General features: G+C 43.9%; 1 protein-coding gene across 7 annotated transcripts in view; it reads right to left on the minus strand.

The window, feature by feature from the left end:
• Nucleotides 1-20,799, minus strand: part of PRDM5 (PR/SET domain 5) — a 284,272-nt gene that overhangs the window by 104,729 nt on the left and 158,744 nt on the right. For all 7 annotated transcript variants that reach the window (XM_040418393.1, XM_040418396.1, XM_040418395.1 and 4 more), the window contains one exon: nucleotides 12,515-12,675. In XM_040418393.1, the coding sequence (XP_040274327.1) occupies nucleotides 12,515-12,675 (161 nt within the window). The remainder of the gene's footprint in view (nucleotides 1-12,514; nucleotides 12,676-20,799) is intronic.

Raw genomic sequence — 20,799 nt, forward strand, 5'->3', positions numbered from 1 at the left:
ATTCCTTCAGACAATTTAGAATCCACTTATCAGCAACCCAGCTGGTAACAGAATGAGCTGGAGTCGGCTTGTTTGCTGGACTGCCCTCTAGTTATCAGTCATAACCCCATACATTTCTTGATCCGTATGCATTACCCTCATGGTCACCCTGACACTGGTCGTCAATCCATTCTTGTTGATAAAGCACTTTGTTTTTCCAGTTTGTCTTTTAAATCTTGTAGTTTTGTCCCTTCTGTGTTGTATTTTATGTGTGTTAATATCCTGTTTGTTAAATAAACTTGTTTTTTCTCCCCCCGTTAAAAAATAAATAAATAATTTGGTTTGTGATTTGGCAGCCAGAAGCAGGAGTGGGTACAAAACACAGAAGACATGCAACTATTCCATTCACATGTCATCTCTGTTTTGGATCCACTCCTATTTTCTTTGGTATTAGCAATACTGATGGATTACTGACCAAATACTGATCGAGTGAAGGCAGATGCTTCACAGACAGTATCCGTTTTTTGGGGGTTATTGTTCTGACAGATCAGAGGAAGGGCAAAATAATCAGTGATGTCAACACAAACTTACTGCTGACACCCACTCCACTCTGTTGGGGGGGGCTCTACTTGTATAAACGTTTAATAGAAAAGGGTCTGTAGACATCTATGTGGAATCAGGTGATGACAATGTAAAAGGAGTGCACTTCTTCTTGGCGCTAACATTGATTCTAAGAGTGACGTCTGTCATCTGCATGTTATACTGACTCACAGTATTATTTCACTACCAAAGCAGACTCCCTATGCGTGTTATTGCAAGGCACATTGTTCTACACCACTATAAAGGCTCTGTGCAGCCAGGAAATAGCTGTTTTTTAACGTTATTCACACCGAATTTATTCAGATCGGTGAACCGGCAAATAGAATTTTTGAAAAATTCGCTCATTTCTACTTACTTCATCCATTTGATCGCGAAGAGCCCGCCGCCGCAATCTTGAATCTCGTAGGCCGGTGTTCTGATGTCATACGCCACCGTGCACAAGATTTTTAGAGATCTTCAATGAATATGGTGGCGGTGGGCTCTTCACACTGAAATGAATGAGGTAAATATGATTTTTTACCCCATTTCAGTGAAAATTGATTTGTTACCACAAAGCACAAGGAAATTCGGTATCGCGGCTAATCGAATTTTCCCTGAAATTCGGATTAAAGTCCATTTTGTGCACTTCCATTAACTCAACACTAGTTGGAACATCTCTTCCTTGAACTCAAATTAATGCAAAATAAAATATTAGCACCTGTTAAGAAACTTAACTTAAAAGAGATTTCCACCCAAAACTCAAAAATAACCGTATATTAGGAATTAGAGCAAACTTTTGGTAATTATTTTCTTTATTCTTAAACAGATATTTGGATTTTCTATTCTTTGTTATGGTGGCCATTTTAGTAAAACACTCATACTTCCTACATGGTTGCTAATAATACTAATAATAATTTATATTCTGTAGCTCTACATCATAAGTTACAACACAGAAATAAGGAGAGTCAGCCATGCTTGCAAGTTTACAAACTACAAGGAAATGGGCTTGATACAATAGGTAGCCCCGATAATGACAAATCAAATCCACACCTAAATTCAATGGTGCTCAATAGATGCTATCAGCTTCATAATGGGTGATCTTATAGAACATCCAATAATTGTAAGATAGCTTTTACAACCAGCTGACAGGTGTTGTTAGGGGCTGTTCAGATGGTGCAGCATGGCACAACATAGCTCCCAATAAGAAAATGGTGGTATCCTGAAGATATGTCATAAATAAGTGATGAGCAAACTTGCAATTTGCAAGTTCGGTGTTCGGGTTATCTAAGAATTCTGTAATGGATTTTGTTACCACGGACCATAACGTAATTCTATAACAGCCTATAAGAGGCATTCCGTATTGCATTCCATCATAATAGAAGTCTATGCTGGCCATAGAATTCCGCTATGGTCCGTGGTAATGGAATTCATTACAGAATTCTTAGATAACCCAAACCCGAACACCGAACTTGCAAATCACAAATTCGCTCAACACTTCCCTTAAGTAATATGTGTACCCTTAATTGAGTAAACCAGTAGTTATCACTATATAATATCTGAAAGCGACAATCTCCATTTTAGTTCTAGTGTGGCAGCAGGATCCAATAAACACAGTTTCAGCCCCATTTCTTTAGTAGCAGTGTGCTATACAGTGTAATCTGCCATTAAAGAGCACTTGCAATAAAAAAAACGGTAAGTACTTACCTCACAGATTGCGCAGACTCTATTTACCTAGCTGAAGTGGTGACATCAGGTCGAGAACATGTGACTACTGCAGTCAATGGCCTCAGCGATGCACTTAATGAGATTAGTGATTGGCTGCAGTAGTCACATGTTGTCAACATCATATCACAGCAGCTTCTGGGTAAACAGTCAGAGAAGTGGTGCGGCTGCGTGGGATCTGTCAGGTAAGTACCTACCAGTTCCTTATTGCAGATGGATCACAAAGGTTGTTAATTCCTCCTAAAACTTAACAACCCCTTTAAAGAGCATCTGTCAGCAGGATCAATCCTAATAAATCAGACATACCATCTGGTAGAGTTGATCATGCTGATTCAAACGATACCTTATTTATGGTTGTAAGATAAGTAAAAGGCAAAGTTACTAAATGTTTTTTTTTTAGCTCTGTATATACAAAAGAAGAGAAAGAAGCTGATATCTGTGGTGCGGGGGCTGTCAGTACATCCAGTAATATACTCACTTGGCTAACTGTAGATATGGTCCAAGCTAAGTTATACTGATTTAGCAGGGTTAACACACATGCTTTATGAGACATGTTATCTAAACTAAATGCAACTAAATTGCTTTTCAATGGCTTTTGTTTCAAGATAACGCCATGAGTTAAGAAATTTGAGTTAAGAGTGTGTGTGTTACCCCTGCTACATCTGTATAAGGTCAATCTGAACAACGCTCTGGGTCCAGATGGATTACACCCAAGAGTGCTTAAAGAGCTCAATTCAGTCGTTGCAGTGCCCCTGTTTATAATTTTTAAAGATTCTCTAGGTTATGGTACAGTGCCAAGTGATTGGTGCAAGGCAAATGTGGTTCCCATATTCAAAAAAGGATCTAGGTCCTCTATAGGTAATTATAGACCAGTTTAACTTCTGTCATGGGAAAAATGTTTGAAGGACTCTTAAGGGACTTTATACAGGAGTATGTGACTGTAAATACTATTATAAGTGATAACCAACATGGGTTTACCACAGGGGCGTAGCTAGAAATGCATGGGCCCCATAGCAAAAAAAAATTATGGGCCCCCCCCCATAACAGTGTCCCTGACAGTGACTGACCCCCAACAGGTGGGTGGAGGCCGGCAACTATTGTAAGACGGACCCCGCGTTTCTTATGTAAGTGAGCTTAAAGGGAACCTGTCACAAAAAAATCACTTATTAAGCTGTTAATAGTACCTTATAGTGCTGCATAGTAGTGTCCTATTGCACTTTTTCATCGTTTAGCCGCATCTAGCCTCCTTGAGAAATCAATGTTTTATTCAGTCGCTGCCCCGTGCTTCAAGTCAGGTTTGAAGTCAAGGGGGCAGCGGCCTAGGCGTCTCCAATCCTGCTCTCCCCGCCGCCTTTATTGACACGCCGGATCTCAGTGCCGGGACCGCGCTCCCAGCCCGCATGCGCAGTAAAGGGCTGCTGTAGCGCGATCCCGGCTCCGGCTCGTACACTCAGCCGGCTTCAGTTTCGCTACTGTGCATGCGCCCGCCAGCCTTACATACTAGCGCAGTTACAGAAGATGCCGGGCGCATGCACTGTAGAGAAACTGAAGCCGGCTGAGTGTACGAGCCGGAGCCGGGATCGCGCTACAGGCTACAGCAGCCCTTTACTGCGCATGCGGGCTGGGAGCGCGGTCCCGGCACTGAGATCCGGCGTGTCAATAAAGGCGGCGGGGAGAGCAGGATTGGAGACGCCTAGGCCGCTGCCCCCTTGACTTCAAACCTGACTTGAAGCACGGGGCAGCGGCTGAATAAAACATTGATTTCTCAAGGAGGCTAGATGCGGCTAAACGATGAAAAAGTGCAATAGGACACTACTATGCAGCACTATAAGGTACTACATACTAGTACATACTTTGCACAAGTTTATTATTTACAACTTAAAGGGATCCTGTCACCAAAAAAAATCGCTTATTAAGCTGTTAATAGTATTAACAGCTTAATAAGCGATTTTTTGGGTGACCGGTTCCCTTTAAGTTGTAAATAATAAACTTGTGCAAAGTATGTACTAGTATGTATACTACTATCTAATAATCCTTATCTATCACTTGACACTTCACTAACTTACTGGGGACAGTCAGGACTCCTCTCCACTCCAGACTTTTTATTTTTACTGTGGCAGACTGCTGGCAGTGCACAAAAGAAGATCAGAATCCATTCACTTCTGGCCTACTGGGCATGGGCAGTTAGGCACACTGGGCGCGGGCGGGCAGGCAGGCTCCCGCTCTTCACATTCAAAATAGGCAGCCAGCGGCAGCGTAACGTGACGTCATTCACTTTAGAAGCAGGCGGAGCAGGCGCGTGACGTCGGAGTGAGTGACGTTACGACGCCGGCCGCCGGGAGACTGAGACAAGGAGGCGGAGCACAGCGGAGCAGTGGGGGTGGAGTCTGGACTGGATGGATTACACTACAGATGAGACCAGCATCCAGCAGTATGTAGTATGTCACACTGACATGATGAAGCAGCTGTGCGGTCGGACACCAGTGCGGGGCGGCTGGCAGTGAAGGAGGCGGAGCACAGGGGTGTGATTAGGGTGTTCCCAGGCACTCCCCGTGTGCACGCCCCCATTCCGGCCCCCTCCACCGCCTACCTCATCTTCTGCTCATGCGGCAGTGCGCCCAGGGCCCGCCTGCTCCAGTCCTGAGTCCTGACTTGACAAGGCTTCCCCCCAGCCAGGCCCGAGCCGCGGACCGCCCATGCTCCGCCCACTACACTGGGCGGGCGGTCGGGCCTGGCTGCCAGTGCCTGTGTGTGTTAATAAAAAGAATAAAAAAATTATGCGGTCCGGACGGGCCCCCAGTGGCGTAGGGCCCCATAGCCACTGCTATGGTTGCTATGGCGATCCCTACGCCACTGGTTTACCAAGGACAGAAGATGTCAGATTAACCTGTTTTTATGAGGAGGCGAGTAGTAACCAGGACAGAGGGGCGGCTGTGGATGTAGTGTTTCTGGATTTTGCAAAGGCTTTTGATACTGTCCCTTATAGACGTTTAATAGGTAAAGTAAGGTCTATAGGCTTGGAAAGTATAGTTTGTAATTGGATTGAAAACTGGCTGAAGGACCGTGTCCAGAGAGTTGTGGTCAAAGATTCCTATTCAGAATGGTGTAGCCCAAGGTTCAGTGCTGAGGACTTTATTATGTAATTTATTTATTAATGATATCAAGGATGGTATTAACCACCTCCCGACCGCCTAAAGCAGGGATGCGCCCTGCAGGTGGCCGGGTTATTCCTCGTCGACGCATCTACGCGTCATCTCGCGAGACGCGAGATTTCCCGTGAACGCGCGCTCACAGGAGCGCACGTTCACAGGATCGTGAGGTAAGCAAGTTGATCTACAGCCTGCCAGCGGCGATCATTCGCTGGCAGGCTGTAGATGCGATTTTCTTAACCCAAAAAGGTATATTAGATGCTGTTTTGTTAACAGCGTCTGATATACCTGCTACCTGGTCCTCTGGTGGTCCCTTTTGCTTGGATCGACCACCAGAGAACACAGGCAGCTCTGTAAGTAGCACCAAGCACCACACTACACTACACCCCCCCCGTCACTTATTAACCCCTTATTAACCCCTGATCACCCCATATAGACTCCCTGATCACCCCCCTGTCATTGATCACCCCCCTGTAAGGCTCCATTCAGACGTCCGTATGTGTTTTGCGGATCCACTGATCCGCAAAACACAGACACCGGCAATGTGCTTTCCTCATTTTGCGGATCCGCACATTGCCAGAACTATATAGAAAATGCCTTTTATTGTCCGTAATTGCGGACAAGAATAGGACATGTTCTATATTTTTGCGGAATGGAAGTGCGGACCCGGAAGTGCAGATCCGCAATTTCCGGATGCGAGCGGGACAAAGTCTGTCCCCATAAAAATGAATGGGTCCGCAATTACGTTCCGCAAAATGCGGAACAGAATTGCGGACGTGTGAATGGGGCCTAAGGGTCCCTTATCACCGCCAGTTAGTTAGCCACTTGTTAGGTAGTTAGCGCCCACCCCAACGCAGTCACTGATTAGTGCCAGAACAGTAAACACACCCCACAAATGACCCCATTTCGGAAAGTAGACACCCGAAGGTATTCACTGAGGGGCATAGTGAGTCCGTGGGAGATTTTTTTTTTTTTGCCATAAGTTAGCAGAAATGGAAACTTTATTTATTTAATTTTTTTCTCAGAAAGTGTCATTTTCCGCTAACTTGTGAAAAAAAATTAAATCATACATGAACTCACCATGCCCCTCCGCGAATACTTTGGGGTGTCTTCTTTCTAAAATGGGGTCATTTGGGGGGTATTTATACTATCCTGGCATTCTAGCACCTCAAGAAACATGACAGGTGCTCAGAAAGTCAGAGCTGCTTCAAAATGCGGAAATTCACATTTTTGTACCATAGTTTGTAAATGCTATAACTTTTGCGAAAACCAATAAATATACACTTATTTCAAAGACATATATATGAAAGACATGTAGCACAATAAATTCTGACACAAACTTGTATAGAAATGTAATTATATTTGAACAATTTAACCAGAGAAAGTTAAAAATACACTTTTTTGAGAAAATTGAGGCCTATTTTGATTAATATCGGAAAAACTAAAAATCTTAGCAGCAATCAAATACCACCAAAAGAAAGCTGTATTTGTGAGAAGAAAAGGAGGTAAAATTAATTTGGGTGGTAAGTTGTGTGACCGAGCAATAAACCGTGAAAGTTGTGTAGTGCAGAATTGTAAAAAGTGGTCTGGTCATTAAGGGGGTTTAAGCTAGGGGGGCTGAGGTGGTTATTAGCATCATTTCTATTTTTGAAGATGACACTAAGCTGTGTAGTACTGTGCAGTCTATGGAAGATGTCCATAAAATACAAGCTGACTTGAACACTGAGTGATTGGGCATCCACTTGGCAAATGAGATTCAATGTGGATAAATGTAAAGTTATGCATCTTGGTAGTAATAATCTCTGTGCTTCATATGTCCTAGGTGATGTGAGAAGGATTTGGGTGTCCTTGTACATGGTAGATTAAATAAAGCATACAATGTCAATCAGCTGCTTCTAAGGCTACCAGGCTATTGTTATGCATTAAACGAGACATGGACTCGCGGGGCAGGGATGTAATACTACCACTTTACAAAGCGTTGGTGCGGCCTCATCTGGAATATGCAGTTCAGTTCTGGGCACCAGTCCATAGAAAGGAGGCTCTGCAGCTGGAAAAAGTACAGAGGAGGGCGACTAAACTGATAAGGGGCATGGAGGGTCTTAGTTAAAATAATTACATTTATTTAGTCTTGAGAAGAGATATCTAAGGGGGGACATGATTGACCTATACAATTATATAAATGGGCCATACTAAAAATACGGTGAAAAACTGTTCCATGTCAAATGCCCTCAAAAGACAAGGGGGCACTGCCTCCGACTGGAGAAGAAAAAGATCAGTCTCCAGAAGCGTCAAAACTTCTAAACTGTAAGAACTCTGAATCTGTGGAATAGACTTCCTCAGGACGTGGTCACAGCAGGAACAGTGGACAGTTTTAAAAAGGGTTTTGATGAACTCTTGAAAGTAAATGACAATAATGCTTATGAAAATGTGTAGAAATCTGAGTCTCACTTCCTTCTGGGATTCGCGTCCCCACTTATCCCTTGGTTGAACTTGATGGACTTATGTCTTTTTTCAACTGTATTAAGTATGTAACTATGTAACTATGTGGTACCTTTCCAAAGACATGTACTTTTTTATTAATATGAAAATTAGGTCATTTGAGCAACAAGGGGCTGGCCTGGGGGCTTGAAGTAACATATTATCACCACCCTGCAGCTCTGGCCACTCCACTCTTAAGGGGGGCCAGATATCTTGCCTGGTCCTGCGTATGTACTGCTGTTCTGGGTATTGATGTATGTGCAGAGGATCTGCTGCTTCGTAAGCAGCATAAATACCTACTGTGCATGTGCAAGTGACATCAGCTTACACCCAGAAGTGGAGACGGTGGCTTTGGACAGAGGAGTCAAGCAGAGCTGCTGGGAGGATCTGTTCAACTCCTCCATCTCAAGCTGCTGCCTGGTATTCTACACTGATATTATCAGTGCATGCACAGTAGGTATCTGCACTGCTTAGGATATAGAAGCAGATCCTCTGTGAATGCATCAATACCTGGAACAATGGAACAGGCACAAGAATACATGTCCAGGTGAGATTTCTGGCCCTGTCAATCAAGGGTAAGGGGGCAGTGGCCAGAGCTACAGAGTGGTGACAATATGGTGATCTGATGATTGAGGCCAGCCCCTCAGTGCTCAAATGACTTCATCTGCACATTAATAAAAAGATACATTTCTTAGGAACGGCGCCACATAGAACCATAATTAAGGTATTGTTTAAATAAGTTGTATCAAAGGTATACCGGGTTTAACAGGGATGATCCTGATGACAGACACTATTTAAAGTTAGGTGTATATATATTTACATCCTATACTCACAGGACAATAGAGATTAGGAAGGATGTAAATATAGAGATTGGCAACATTAATGGTTCGCTGGCTGCTCTCCTGTTATCTGATATGCAACAGATATCAAATACTATATGCAAGTTTCATTCATTTGTTGCTTTCACGTTATAGGAAATGTGTTTATCCAATACACTGCATCTCACTTTGCAAAAATATCTGGTATACATTATGCATTGTTGTTACCATTGAGGATATATAGTTTCATAAAAGCTAAAACAGCCATAACATTTTTCATAGCCTGATACAAAGGATATAAACATTAAACTTAGGCTACTTTCACACCTGCGTATTATCTTATCTTGATTAAAAGGATTTTCTGGGATTTTGATACTGATGATCTATCTGATCAATGGGGGTCCCACACCCAGGACCTGCAAGCGCTATGGCCTTCTCCGTGCTTACCTAGGACAGTGCCGTGTGTTGTATACCAGCTGTGCTTAGTAGCGCGCGCAGCCCCATTCACTGGTAAGCACAGAGAAGGCCACAGTGCTTACAGGAGCTTTGTTGCCTTCTCAAACAGCTGATTGGCATGGGGGGAGGGGGAAGGAGGAGCGAAGCATCCAAAGTGGAATTTAGTCCAAAGTTTAGGAAAAATTTGATTCTAAACTAATCTGAATTAATTTCCTCTCGCTTCGTGGTAACTACCATATTTTTTTGCCCCTTAAGACGCATTTCCCCCCCCCCCAAAATGGGGGAAAAATGCCCCTGCATCTTACGGGGCAAATGCTGACATTTTTACATCGCAGGATGTGATGTATGAGCGAGCGGGGAGGGACTGGGAGGAGGAGCTGGGGGCCGGCAATTGCGGAGGGGCGGTGCAGTCACTGTAGTCCGGCCCCGCCGCTCCAGTGCTGCACTATACAAATATAAAATGTCTCATTCAATTAAAAGTGATTAAACATGCCCCCCCCCCCTTTTAATATTACCGTCCACCCAACAGCTTCTGTAGAATGCAGGCAGGCAGGCCGGGCAGGCGGCAGCGTAACTCCCTGATGTCACGTGCCTGCGCCACCTAATTTATGAATGAAGCAGGCGGCGCAGGCAATTGAGTGACGTGACGGCCGGCCGGCCTGCCTGCCTGCATTGTACAGAAGCTGTTAGGATGTACGGTAATATTAGGAGTGAGGGGGCATGTTTAATCACTTTTAATTAAATGAGACATTTTATATTTGTATACTGCAGCACTGGAGCGGCGGGGGGGATCTGTGGATGACAGTTTTATGGAGAACATCTGTGGATGGCACAGTTAAGGGGTGGGGGGTCTGTGGATGGCACAGTTAAGGGGTGGGGGGTCTGTGGATGGCACTGTCATGGGCTGGGGGGGTCTGTGGATGGCACATATATAACAGTGCAACCCACAGATCCCCCATAACAGTGCCACCCACAGATCCCCCTGTAACAGTGCCACCCACAGATCCCCCCTGTAACAGTGCCATCCACAGATCCCCCCTGTAACAGTGCCATCCACAGATCCCCCCTGTAACAGTGCCATCCACAGATCCCCCCTGTAACAGTGCCATCCACAGATCCCCCCTGTAACAGTGGCATCCACAGATCCCCCCTGTAACAGTGCCATTCACAGATCCCCCCTGTAACAGTGCCAGCCACAGATCCACCCTGTAACAGTGCCAGCCACAGATCCCCCCTGTAACAGTGTCAGCCACGGATCCCCCTGTAACAGTGTCGGCCACAGATCCCCCGCATAACAGTGTCCGTCACAGATCCCCCCATAACAGTGCGTCATCCACAGATCCCCCCATAACAGTGCGTCATCCACAGATCCCCCATAACAGTGCGTCATCCACAGATCCCCCATAACAGTGCGTCATACACAGATCCCCCCATAACAGTGCGTCATCCCCAGATCCCCCATAACAGTGCCATCCCCAGATCCCCCCATAACAGTGTCCTTCACAGATCCCCCATAACAGTGCCATCCACAGATCCCCAGTAATAGTGCCATCAACAGACCACCATTAGTTCCAAACCCACCAAAAGCACACCTTTTGGTTAAAAATTATTTTTTTCTTATTTTCCTCCCCAAAAACCTAGGTGTGTCTTATAGGCCGGTGCGTCTTATAGGGCGAAAGATACGGTAAGTGTAGAGGAGACAAGCCCGGGAACGCAAGATCATCTATAATGATGTGCAGCCAGCCAATCCGCAGATAGCTATCCACTGTGATGTCACAGCCCTATAAAAAAAACTCATCCCACGTGGCTTCTGCCATTGTCCTGTGAGCTGAGCATAGGGAAAGACGTGGCAAGCGCACATGTGCTAAGGACAGTGTTGCTGAAAATGATTAATAGAAGAATATTGCAGAAGGAGACTGCAGGAAGACTGCAGTAGACTGCAGGGAGAGTGCAGGGAGACTTATTGTACATCAGTTTCATTTATTCCTACATTTACTTATTCCTACATCAGCCGTAAACTAAGATGTGTTATTCAATACCAATACGATGGAAGCCTTTATTCCAGTGCCCAGCATGTCAACCAATACCATCAAGTATGCACCCCTTAGTGAGGCCAGATCGTAATGATGACTATCCTCATCTCTTGCTAACTTTACTTCTTCCAAATCGTCCTTCAAAGTCTCCATGTCCTAGAAAGGTCAGCAAGATGCAGAAAGAGGAGGAGCTGGATGTTCCTGATGACATATTATTATCAATATTACATGATGTGGAAAAGGAGGAAAAACTGATGTCAGAAGAAGGGCACCCACCTGTAGAGCAGGAGAGCACTGGGGTTGGAGAAGTCAGTATGCCAGAGCTGATTAATATTCTGTGTTTACTGTCAAATAACCTGCAGGAGATTGCAGGCAAGAACAGCAATAATATGCATATTGGCCCCAACCTAACCAGCCAAACCCCAGTCCTGGTTTAAAGGTGCTGTTAGGCCATTAACAATGAAGAAGAACTATACAGTGCGATCTTCATTATTAAATGGAAGGCAGCTGCTAGCTAATTGGCCAAGAGGTTCTTTACCGCAGCATGGCTGCAACCCGCCCGCAGCACGGTCGCTTTGTGTGGCCATACCCTAAGGCAGAGTGGCCTGGATATACCTAATTTATAGTGATTCATAGCAAATTAATTTGTAACAAATCAGATTTCTTAGCCAAATTTGCCGAAGTTGCTGAATCTAATTTTTCATAACTTTATTCATCTCTAGTCATCAGTATCAAAATCCCGGGAAACCCCTTTAAAGGTAGAGTCATATACATTTGGAATTTCTTTATGAAAATCAAACACAGTACATAATCCAGTTATAAAACACAAAAACACATCGTCCTCATGACAGGAGAAAAGAATGAATGACAAATGAAAATTTTCTGCTCAATTCTAATACTCCCATGTATATATACGTAATAGATGTATAGATCAATATTGCAGCATTTCCAACCATTCACATAATATTGATCTCAACATATTGTACTGTAATACAAATTATCAATAAGAAGTAATATGACTCGCTTTGCATGTAATATCTCGCTTTGCATGTAATGAGTCTATCTCATATGTTAGTTTCACCTTTTAAGTTGCATTACTGAAAGAAAATGAACTTTACACGATATTCAAATTTTTCGAGTATCACCTGTATATATCCCTATTTTCTGCAGTATGGATCTGTGTATCTTATTAAACACCACACATCCATACAGCCATAGAGACATTATATTAACTAAATTGTATACATCATATATGCACATATTAACAGAGGCAGCAATTTGAGAAACAGCATGTACTTACTTTTTTGTGGCTCTTTAGTACAGATGGAGTCACAAAAGCTTTGTCACAAAGGTCGCATTTGTACTTCTTATGGCCATCATGTACAACTTGTATATGGACATTTAATGTGTCTTTCCTTTTAAATGTAGCATCACAGTGATCACACTTAAAAGTACGTTCACCTTGGAAAAAAAAAAAAAAAGAAGAAAAATAGCAATGATATTATTGCCACACTGTGAATAAAAATTATAGATATTGAGGATTTGCAGAACCTTATACACTGGATGAGCAAAAGGGTACCAATGTTTTGAACTCTTGACTTTCAGACTCCATATTTCACCATTAACTACAGCTTTAAACGTGAGACTACCATCATTTTATAGACAGTCATCTTGGCTACCTCATATATAAATTGGACTTGCAGCTATTTAGCATATTATTAGTCATGCAGATTCTTGTCATGTAACTGCATTGAGGATCAATCCAGCACCTCTACTTCATTGTCACTGAACCATTTCTTCACCAATATGGACGTAAGCTTTGGGTCGTTGTCCTTCTAGAGCACAATGTCGTCCTTTTTATACCCATAGTACTCGAGTGTACAAAGTAACTCATCTTGTAGGATACTCACATATAGAGATGGCCTTTTGGTTCACCCGGCAGTCGTTTCGCAGCGAACTTTGCATGTTTGATTCGCCGAACATGCGAACATATGGCGATGTCCGCCGACGCCATATTATTTTGCATTGCGCCGAACTTTGACCCATGACACATCCATCAGGTGGGACAGGACAGCCAATTGAGATGTTTCAGCACATGGACACACCCCCACCCTATAAAGGAACCCATTATGCTTTCTAACATAGAAAGTATATTATAGTGCATTTGTATTGTGCAGCAGTTGTGTGCAGTTCTGCTGCGATACCGCAGCTATAGAGTGGGAAAAACGCTGATTGAGGGCTGCGATATACCTGTTGCGCCAAATAAACAAGGTGGTGTGATATAACTGAGGGGTGTGATATACCTGCTTCCACAAAATACTGATTAAGGGGTTTGATCTTCCTGCTTCCACCAAATATTGATTGAAGGGTCCAATATAATTGCTTCCACAAAATACTAATTAAGAGGTTTGATATAACTGCTTCCACAAAATATTGATTGAGGCCTGCGATATACCTGCTTCCACAAAATACAGATTAAGGGGTTTGATATACCTGCTTTCACAAAATACTGATTGAGGGCTGCAATACACCTGCTTCCACAAAATACTGATTAAGGGGTTTGATATACCAGTTTCTACCAAATACTGATTGAGGCCTGCGATATACCTGCTTCCACAAATACTGCTCTTCTCTAGGGACTTTGGCACAAGGTCATTTTCAAAATTACAGGCAGAGGAAGAGGCAGGCCGTTCCACAGGGGAGGTAGGAGTTGGGCGGGTGCACCAGACCGGAGCCTAAGTGGGAAGTTAAAGAAGGTGTGTGCGATTTTGTCAAAGGATGCCCCAGAGTTGGTTGAGTGGCTCACTCAGCCTTACACTTCTGCATCCTCCTCACTCTCTGCTGTGTGCACCCCAAACACAACGCCACCACCGCCACCCAGCGGTCTGACGACAGTACCCAGATCAGACCAAGGAGGTTGGTCCCCGCTGTTGCTGCCTACTCCGAGATCTCTAATGTCAGTATTGGTGAAGGTGACGATGATGATGTGTCAATGGATGTCACGTGGGTACCCACAATAGAGGAAGAGGAGGGGAGTTCAGAGGGTGAGATGGAGCAGCAGTTAGGGAGGAGAAGGAGAAGCAGGCTGAACTCGCAGTGCACAGGAGGCAAAAAGCAGACTGCAAATGTATCTGGAGCGAGCTATCCACCATGCACGGTCATTGGTGCTCCCAGGACGCCGGCACATGGCTGCGCAGTGTGGGCTTTTTTTTTACGTGTCAGCTGCCGACAATAGTGTTGCCATCTGCAGCCTGTGCTGTCAATGCATAAGTCGCGGTAAGCCCAACACTCACCTAGGGACGACTGCCTTAAGAAGGCACCTGGCCTCCCATCACCGAGCCCAGTGGGAGCAACGCAGTCAGAACCCACAAAACCACAAACCACATCCTGCCTCTTCTCCTTTTTCCCCCTTCCTCACATTTGTACTCCACTCCAGCTTCCACCGTGCCATCGTCGCGTTCATCTGGCAGAAGGCAGACTTCCGTGGCCCAAATGTTTGAACATAAAAAGTTGATGACGCCAGATAACCCTCTTGCCCAATGGCTGACCGCTGGCTTTTCGGAACTGCTAGCCCGCCAGCTACTGCCATATAAACTGGTGGACTCGGATGCCTTTAGAAAATTTGTGGCCATTGGCACACCGCAATGGAAAGTCCCCGAAAGGAAATATTTCTCCCAGAAGGGCATCCCAGAGCTATATGGCCACGTTCAGCGGCAAGTTAATATATCTCTGGCACACAGTGTTGGTGACAAGATACATCTGACCACAGACATGTGGTCTAGCAAACACGTGCAGGGAAGGTCCATAAATTTTACTGCCCACTGGGTAAACCTTCTGATGGCCGTCAAGCATGTGACCCGTGGCTCTCGTGTGGATTTGGTGTTACCGCCACGGATTGCATGCAGGCCTGCCTCTTCTTCACCTCCTTCTACTACATCTTCCGTCTCCTCCTCGGCTGACTCCTCCTTTTCCCTGCTACTGCCTCTTCCGCTGCACCCCTCAAGCTCCCCAGAACCTATTCGACATCCCAGGGGAGACGTTGATCAAGCCATCGAGGAGCAGGAGTTGGAAGATGAGGAAGTCGCAATGCTGAATGAATTCCCAGGGGGAGCTACTCCATCTGAGACAAGTCAGCAGGAGTCTGATGAGGAGTTGGAGGAGGATGGTGACTGAGGGGAAGGGGAGGAGCAAGAAAAGCAGGCTTTGAGGGGGACTTTAAACTTTTCGGGGATCCCTGTTGTTGTTCGTGGCTGGGGGAGGAGACCGAGGACGACATTCTCCTGGGCGATGAGCAGGAGCCAGTGCGCTTTACCGCTTCCAATTTAGTGCAAATGGGGGCCTTCATGCTTCAGTGTTTGAAGAGGGACCCCCATATAAAAAGCATAAAGGGCAAGGACCTGTGCTGGGTGGCAACTTACTTAGACCCATGGTACAAACACAAAATGGCGGACATGTTACCAGCATCACAGAGGGCTGTCAGAATGCAGCATTTCCAGTCATTTCTGCGAGAGATGCTGCATTCTGCTGTTGCGGTCGCTGGCAGAGGAATTTCCACCCACAGCAAAACAGGTGCTGGTACCAATCCTACCGCTCATGCAAGAAGAGGGCGGTTTGAAGATGTGTTGGTCACTTCAGATATGAGATCATCGACAGCCGCCCTCAGGATCCAGCCTTTAGGGAATGCCTAGACTGACAGGTGTCAGACTACATCGGGTTAACGGCTGATGTGGACGCTCTGAGAAGCAAGGAATCCCTGGACTACTTGGTGTGCAGGCTTTACCTGTGGCCAGAGCTTGCACAATTTTCCATGGAACTCTTGGCTTGCCCCTCATCGAGTGTCCTGTCCGAGAGGACGTTCAGTGCAGCAGGGGGAATCGTAACCGATAGGCGCACTCACCTAGCTCATGACTGAATGAGGCATGGATCTCGAAGGAATTGAACAACTGTAACGACCATGTGTAAATGAATTTCCTCATGTCAGACCACCTAGAACAAAGAATGTTCCTTGTCTTATGTATATTCAGTGGCATAAAAGGCCTTTTCTGTCCCGTGAATGCCTAATTTTTGGGGCCTCTACTCCAGTGGCCTACAGTAAAATTTTCTTCCAGTGACCGCCTAATGTACCTCCAGCCACATAATCACAAGTTCTTTTCTGTCAGGTTTATGCCTAATTTTTGGGGCCTGTACTGGCCTATGACCGCCTAAAGTACCTCCAGCCACATAATCACAAATTCTTTTCTTTCAGGTGAATGCCTAATTTTTGGGCCTCTACTTCAGTGGCCTACAGTAAAATGTTTATCCAGTGACCGCCTAATGTACCTCCAGCCACATCATCAAAAGTTATTTTCTGTCAGGTGAATGCCTAATTTTTGGGGCCTGTACTCCCGTGGCCTAAAATAAAAATTTTCTAGGCTCCAGCAGGGCACATTTTTAATAGTTTCCCTTTAAGACACATAAAAATGTCCCCTGATTAAAATACATATTTTTTGTGGGAATTTTTGTCAATGATCCCCCTCTGGTATCTCACTGTCAATGTTGTGGGACTATTTGTGCACTTTTAGTAAGTATTTGGTAGCTGAAAATATGACCTGAAGGTTTTTCAGGTTCGCCTGACATTAAAGTCAATGGGGCCGTGTTCGCGATCTGTCCCGGCCAATATTCGTCCATCACTACTCGCATATTGCCTAGTACGGAGACCACCATCGATCCTGGTCAAGTATCCAATGCCTTTGGCTGTGAAAGAACCCCATATAATCAGGCTTCCTTCACCGAACTTGACAGTACCTTCAATTTCTCGATCTGTTAGCCACATTTTCCCTTGTTTCTTCCAGACCCATTTGCACCCATCAGAGCCCAGTCTACTGACTTTCATATCATTGCTCCAAATTACCCATTTCCAATCTTTTATTGTCCACTGTTTGTACCTTTTTGCATACTGAAGCCGACGCTTCTTGGTGATATTGAAGTCAAGGCTTCTTCACCTTTTTTCAGGCCACCATTCCAGTCTTGTCTAATGCATATTGCATGGTACTTGCGTGGATGTCTGTGATTTTACTATTATGTAGCATATGAGACACCTCCACTGTCTTGTTTGTTGTGCCAGAACTGATAGACCTTGTGATGAGCCGACTTGTTGACTCCAATATTTTGCCTGAACGTCCACCTCTTGGCTTTGTAATGTATGGATGGACTTCATTTCATATTCTTCCAACTGTCATGGCACTCAAATAATGCAGTTCGGCAATCTTCATGACTGCTCCTGGATTCGAACTAGTAACCTTTCACTTGGGAATCAACCTAATAACACACTGAACAATTAGGGAATGTGAGGGCAGTTTGTATTTGTAGTATACAAGAATAAAAATATTGTTCCACCACCAGGAACAAAACAGTAACAATGCAGTTGCATGACAAGAATCCACGAAACTAATCATATGCTAAATAGTTGCAGTCCAGTTTATGTATGAGATAGCCAAGTCTTGGTACCATCCAATTTTTATTACAGAATATAATGTATTTTAGATTTTCCATCTGTTGACATATTCATAAATACACATTTTATAGCTGTCAACCGAGCAATTGTTTTGGCTGCCATCTACACCATACTCTTTTCTTCTGACGGTTGCTGTAAAGGGATGGTTGGCTGACCAATGCACATTAGATTCCTCAAAATATTTCTTCTGTTGCCTTACCCCCTGTACTGCCTTGAAGATTCAAATATTCCTAATACAGCTCTCACATATCTGTTCATTTAGTATTCATTTTAGTCCTCTAGCACACAATCACTCACATGCCATTTGCTTACTCCTGCTGTTCTGAATTTCTGGTGTCTGGCTAAATTATTAATTATCACCAAAAACCTCTTGTTAAGATTTCTATAACATGTCAATAAAATGATAGTGCTCAGTATTCTTTCCCTTTGTGATCTAGCTAATAACTGATCTGTTTTGAAACAAAATGGGATAATTTGCAATAATTTAACAGATCAAGACCTGTTTAAGATCTTTAGAGGAGAAGAACTTAGGAAAAGTAACCACATGTACCTTAATGGAAGACAGATGGGTGATAGTGTCCAACTGGAAAAACATGTCTGTTCTCTGTTTGTGATGTGTCCTATGGAGGATTTGTTTTGTGTTGGAGATAGAAGACATCTTCTTTTCCTTCATCATCAGTGGAGCCAACATAATAAATGTGTGGTTTGCCTAGACTATATAGGATGTTTATAGGTCTATTCATCAAGACTTCTTCTTGATCTCACTAGGATATACATAAGATGTCTTCCTGTGCTATTATTAGGAATCTATTGACATGTTTAATATTTTACATGCTTTCTTTTTTCAAAGTCAACAAACAAATGCATTTTTCAATATGGACTTTAACTAAGACATAATAATATCACCAATATTTATTATCACAGAAAAAAAATATGCTTTGGCTGCAAGTGATCAAGAAGACTACAAAGGACTTTTTCAAAGGAAGAGAGTTGAAATATTACTATCATACATTTACTGTACATGCAGAGTACTGAAGAATCCGCTATATTCTTTGGGGATTGGTGTATTCAATTAAAATAATTGTAAACATATTATATATCATTAAATATAAAAGCACCCATATAGAGATGTGCCATCACTTTAGGGTTAAAACCTGTAGCACAATGCAAAAAAAATATTTAGTAGACTATCTGGTAAGAAGCGTATGCCTCTCCATGGTTTAGGCATTAATACATCTTTATGGTAGGGACTGCTGGTGGTACTGGTCCATCGGTAGTGGTGTCTATGAACAGGACTGTGGGCTTTCTATTTTTAAGGTATCATATTAAAAGTTATATTTTACTACTGCCCGTTTTATTAATAATAAACTGGGCTTTCTGCCTTGTATATGCCACAGTAGGGACCCCCTCTACTAGCCGGCGAGGAGAGCCTCTACAAAGAGCAGCTCTCCCTCTGGATCTGGTTCTTTGTGCCATATATAAGTAATGAACATTTGCTGGCACATCTTCAGGGAACCGTTCATATGAGCAGAAACTTTACAGTGATTTCTACTCATATGACATAGCTTATAAATGGGGTATGTGTTCAAGGGAATCTGTCCCTCTAGCAAACTCCTTTAGGTAATGGCTAATATAAAATATTATCCTATGCTGTCTCATTATAGGGGCATTCTCATCTTAGACATGTATTGCATATTCACAAGATTTCCGATAAATGTCTGATAGATGTGGGTCCCACCTCTAAGATGTGCACCTCTCTAAAGAATGGAGGTCCTCTGACCCCAATCCAGGTGGCCGATGCTTCCGCGCTGTAATTGAATGGTTATGATTATGGAAACAGTTGAGCTCACTGAGCGATAAAAAAATAATATTAAAAGAAATGCACAAGGAGTGACGTATGTTGCTAAACCAGAGATTACCAATGTGGTATTATTAAATTGCAGCACCACTTAATGGATACTCTTTTTTTTCTGTATTTACAGGAGTTTACTAGTGATAAGCTATCCCTGGGTTAGGTAATCAATATCAGGTCAGTGAGGGTCCGACTCCTGGCAACCCCGCTAATCAGATGTTTTCAAGAGCCGCTTTGGCCGAAATATCACAGCTCTGTACAATGTGTGGTAAATGGCAGCATTACAGTAACCAGACACAGCCAGAGGAGGACTGGGAACTGGCAAAAAAACTAAATGTGGCCCGATGTTGTAGGCTGGTCCAAACTGGCAGAAAACAAGTAGAAAGGGAAAACAGAAGTCAACGACCAGCAATACCATAGTGCAGCACAAAATACCACCTAACAGATCCAAATACCACAGTGCAGCACAAAATACCACCTAACAGAACCAAATACCACAGTCCAGCACAAAATACTGCCACCCTCACTACAGTATTTAACTGTATCATTGTCCCAGGACAGCAATGCAGTTGAATCCAACAGGGCACCTGAGACTAGCGGACAGTTGCACAAGTACCTGATGCTTCTACATTTAATAATGCTGAGAGCATCAGGTCATTATGTACCCAGCCAGAGGCCAAGATGACGGATCGGGTGGCCCCCTGGGCATTTTCCAACTGGTAAATATCCCTATAGGGTCTATGGTCAGTCTGATCTGAGCATGGCCACTTTACAATAGAGGGCGCTGTTGAAGGCTTTCACATTTGTCATGCTTCTAAAATAAGACTGCTTTAATTTTAGCCATGGGGGACATTTATGAAGACCAGCAATTTAGACGCCGGTCTTCGTCCCTCCTGCGCTGGCGGTTCATTCACCAAAGGTATGCAGAGGCGCCGGCTTCTACATAACTTAGGCGGACTTTACACTTTTCTAAATCTATGCCAGCTTTCTTGGTGGGGGTAGATTTAGACCATTAAGACAGGCGTAGAAAATGATGAATGAGACAGGCCTGCCCGCCCACTCCACATGAAAGTCGCAGATTGCAGCGCAAATAACCTTTGCTCCACAATCTGCAAAAGATATATGGCAAAAAGTGGCGTATATCTTTTCATAAATGACCCCCCCATGTCTGTATATATAAAGGAAGGAAAATTTTTGAAATCTCCTGGCTTAGAGGTCAGTGCAGTCACACTAGGGAGAT

This window comes from Bufo bufo, chromosome 2 (assembly GCF_905171765.1).
Source record: "Bufo bufo chromosome 2, aBufBuf1.1, whole genome shotgun sequence".
Lineage (NCBI taxonomy): Eukaryota > Metazoa > Chordata > Amphibia > Anura > Bufonidae > Bufo > Bufo bufo.